The sequence below is a fragment of the Amphimedon queenslandica genome, unplaced genomic scaffold (assembly GCF_000090795.2).
Source record: "Amphimedon queenslandica unplaced genomic scaffold, v1.1 AMPQUscaffold_11971, whole genome shotgun sequence".
NCBI lineage: Eukaryota > Metazoa > Porifera > Demospongiae > Haplosclerida > Niphatidae > Amphimedon > Amphimedon queenslandica.
Window position 1 is genome coordinate 1 of NW_003547790.1, and position 2917 is coordinate 2917.

Genomic DNA, 2917 nt, shown 5'->3' on the forward strand with positions numbered 1-2917 from the left:
TGCATCACATATTGTTTTTCAAAAATTGTTTTTCAGCAATCACCATTTTCTCTGTCACTAACTCTGTCTGTCTCTCTCATTCTCTCTCTTTCCCTCATGTGAATAATTTACTTATGTTCTTGGTATGGGGGCGTGGTCAATCTGGCGGCACGTACATTTTAAAATAATTTTTTCCATTGAATAATTTATTAATAAACTAATAATGTACATGAAATAATTACATAAAGACTAATCTGTTTTCAATGGTTTCATAATAAGGTGAAGAAGAACAAGTTTGTTCATATTTCTTGTCTAGCCATAGGCTCCTTAGTGTATTATTGGTCCTGAGAGATTCCATCAGTACCAGTACTCCATCAGTATCAATGTTAGTACCAATGAGATAAAGGTAAGATAGTGTGTGGTTGTAGAGTAAAAGTTCAGCTAGTGACTGAGCACTGGTTGAAGTGATGTCAGGATTGAAATCAAGATGTAAGCGAGTAATTGTTTTATTATTAATTAATGATTGTGTTAGTGCAATGACTCCATCATCATTGATGGAATCATCATTGAACCCTAGTGCCACTAATGAAGTATTGTTTGTTATTGTGTGAGACAGTAAGAGGATGACATCTTTTGTTATTTTAGTGTTGTATATACCAATCCCCTTTATTGCTCTTATGTCTAGTACTTGAGACATCATCAAGTATACAATATCAGGTGATGAGTGATGGAGGTCAATGTACTGATGACTGTCCGTTAATTGACTGATCACTTCCTGACATTGACCTGCTAATGGTTTAATGAGGGATACACTACGACTGGTCCACTTCACCTCTCCAGTCTCTTCTCCTAATAATAAACACAGTCAGTCAGTTAATGTGTGTATATTATTATTTTAATACAGTATAATAGGTAAAATGATAATATTATATTATTTTATTAATGATGTTTGTTTGTGTGTTGTTCCAGGTGATGCTGGTTTTTGTACCAGTAAGTCATTACAGCTGCTAGGATGGAATGGGTGTGGTCTATCTTTTATCATGTGACAGGAAACAAAAATCAATTGTACGTTTTATTAATGTATTAGAATCAATAATTATTGTCCCTTTCTCTCCCTTCATCACTCTCTCTCACTCTCCCTCCGGCTTTACTTCCCTCCATCTTTTTCTCTCCCTTTCTCTTTCTCTCTCTTCCTTCTTCCCCTCTCTCTCTCCTTCTCTTGTAGGGTGAAGGTCACTGTAGTACTTATAAACTGATTCAACCACATGCAGTTAAGTGTGGACACAATTGAGCTGGTTTCTGAACCATTTTAAGTTGAACTGGCTTGTATGTATAGATGTGACTTAATTTTTGTGATTTTTTGGTAAATTTCAAATATGCAGTTTTTGTGATTTTTGATATTGTATTTAAAAATTAATTATTAATTTTATTATAAATTAATTATTAATCATAAACACTTTTTAAATTTACTATACCGTATTGCGGGTTAGTCTTGCCACGATCCGCAGGTAGTGAAGGGGCGGGGCGAGACTAATAGTGGGTATATTCCATTCGAGCTTAATTTCGTTCTCATTCCTTGTGGAATGAACATTTTCCAAACAAAAAGGGTGTTTCCTCAATGCCACGTGTGCAAAATGGCTGCTCAGAACGTAAATAAAACAAACAAAAATTTCTAAAATAAACATTTTTCCAGACAAAATATACCCGCTATAGGGTATTACGAGTAAATTTACTCTTGACTATATCACATACAAATTGTAGATGACTCATCAGTTTTAAGTGACACAAAATTAATTCTTAAACTTAACAATTCTTTAATTTAGCGTATTACATACAAATTGTAGATATAATTGTAATTGTATCTGACCTTCACCATTAACAATAATTACAAGCTATAGCATCTTCATTTGTGACCATAATTGACAAAAGGTACCTTATGGCGGATTTTAAAATTTATCATTATAATGAAAAATATCAACCTGTGAGTGCTCTGTTGGACAACAATTGTTTCTAAAAGTTACATAGTAACTTTTTGCATCCTCTGAAGTAATTTAATGATAATTGGAGCTCAGGAAGTTAGATTTTTCAAGCTATAAAGACCAATTTTCCTATCCGCCATAAGGTACCCTTTTGTCAATTATGGTCACATTTACTTAGCAAAACCTGATACAAATGGGCAATTTTAAACAGGAGAACCTCCTGAAGAACTTGATGGTAATTGAATTATGAATCTGATTGGTCCATTACAACTAGGCAAAGTATGCAAGCATAATCTACACACTATCAGTATAGTCCATTAATTATTTACTGTATCTCTACAAGACACTTTATTAATTAATTACTTGAGGTATTTGATGGTTCTTTAGTTTGATGTGGTTCCACAGTTATCATTAGTCTATCCAACTGTTCCTTTATCTCTTGATGAATAACATGTTTATCCTCTTCTCTTTTATCTAGTGTCTGTTCACTGGATATTTCCTGGTCCAGTTTCAATGTATCTCTTTTATAATCTATCAGTGACACTCTACATTACTAATAAATTATTAATAAATTGTACCTTTTATTTCCTGCATCAATTCTTCATTCTCTTCCCTTTTATTTAGTATATGTACACTCATTACTGATATCTGTTCTTGTAGCTCAGCTATTTCTCTCTTAATATCTATTAATGATTCATTCTGATCCAGTAAACCTATCATAGTATAATTATAATACACTAACACATACATTATGATTCAGTACCAGTTTTATTTGTTAATATTTGTTCTATTTCCATTCTCATTCCCTTTATGATTTTGTATGATGCTGCAATAATGAAAACAATTAATTATAATAAAATAATAAATTTCTGACCTGAAGTAGGATCTGTATGACATTTAATGTGATATTCTTTTTTCATTCCTAGAATAATTAATAAAATCAACATTTTACATCATAT

General features: G+C 32.2%; 1 protein-coding gene and 1 long non-coding RNA gene across 2 annotated transcripts; one reads left to right on the forward strand and one right to left on the reverse strand.

Moving 5' to 3' along the window:
• Positions 1-520: 520 nt before the first annotated feature.
• Positions 521-2878, reverse strand: LOC109588622 (uncharacterized; the record flags this gene model as incomplete). Its single annotated transcript, XM_020004771.1, has 5 exons — positions 2833-2878; positions 2722-2784; positions 2537-2671; positions 2322-2489; positions 521-828 (listed from the first exon to the last, which is right to left on the reverse strand). Coding segments are annotated over exons 1-5 (720 nt in total), but the record flags the coding sequence as incomplete, so codon positions are not given.
• Positions 850-1384, forward strand: LOC109588624 (uncharacterized). Its single transcript, XR_002188270.1, has 3 exons — positions 850-891; positions 949-1044; positions 1205-1384. It is a non-coding gene; the product is annotated as an uncharacterized LOC109588624 (long non-coding RNA).
• Positions 2879-2917: the final 39 nt, after the last annotated feature.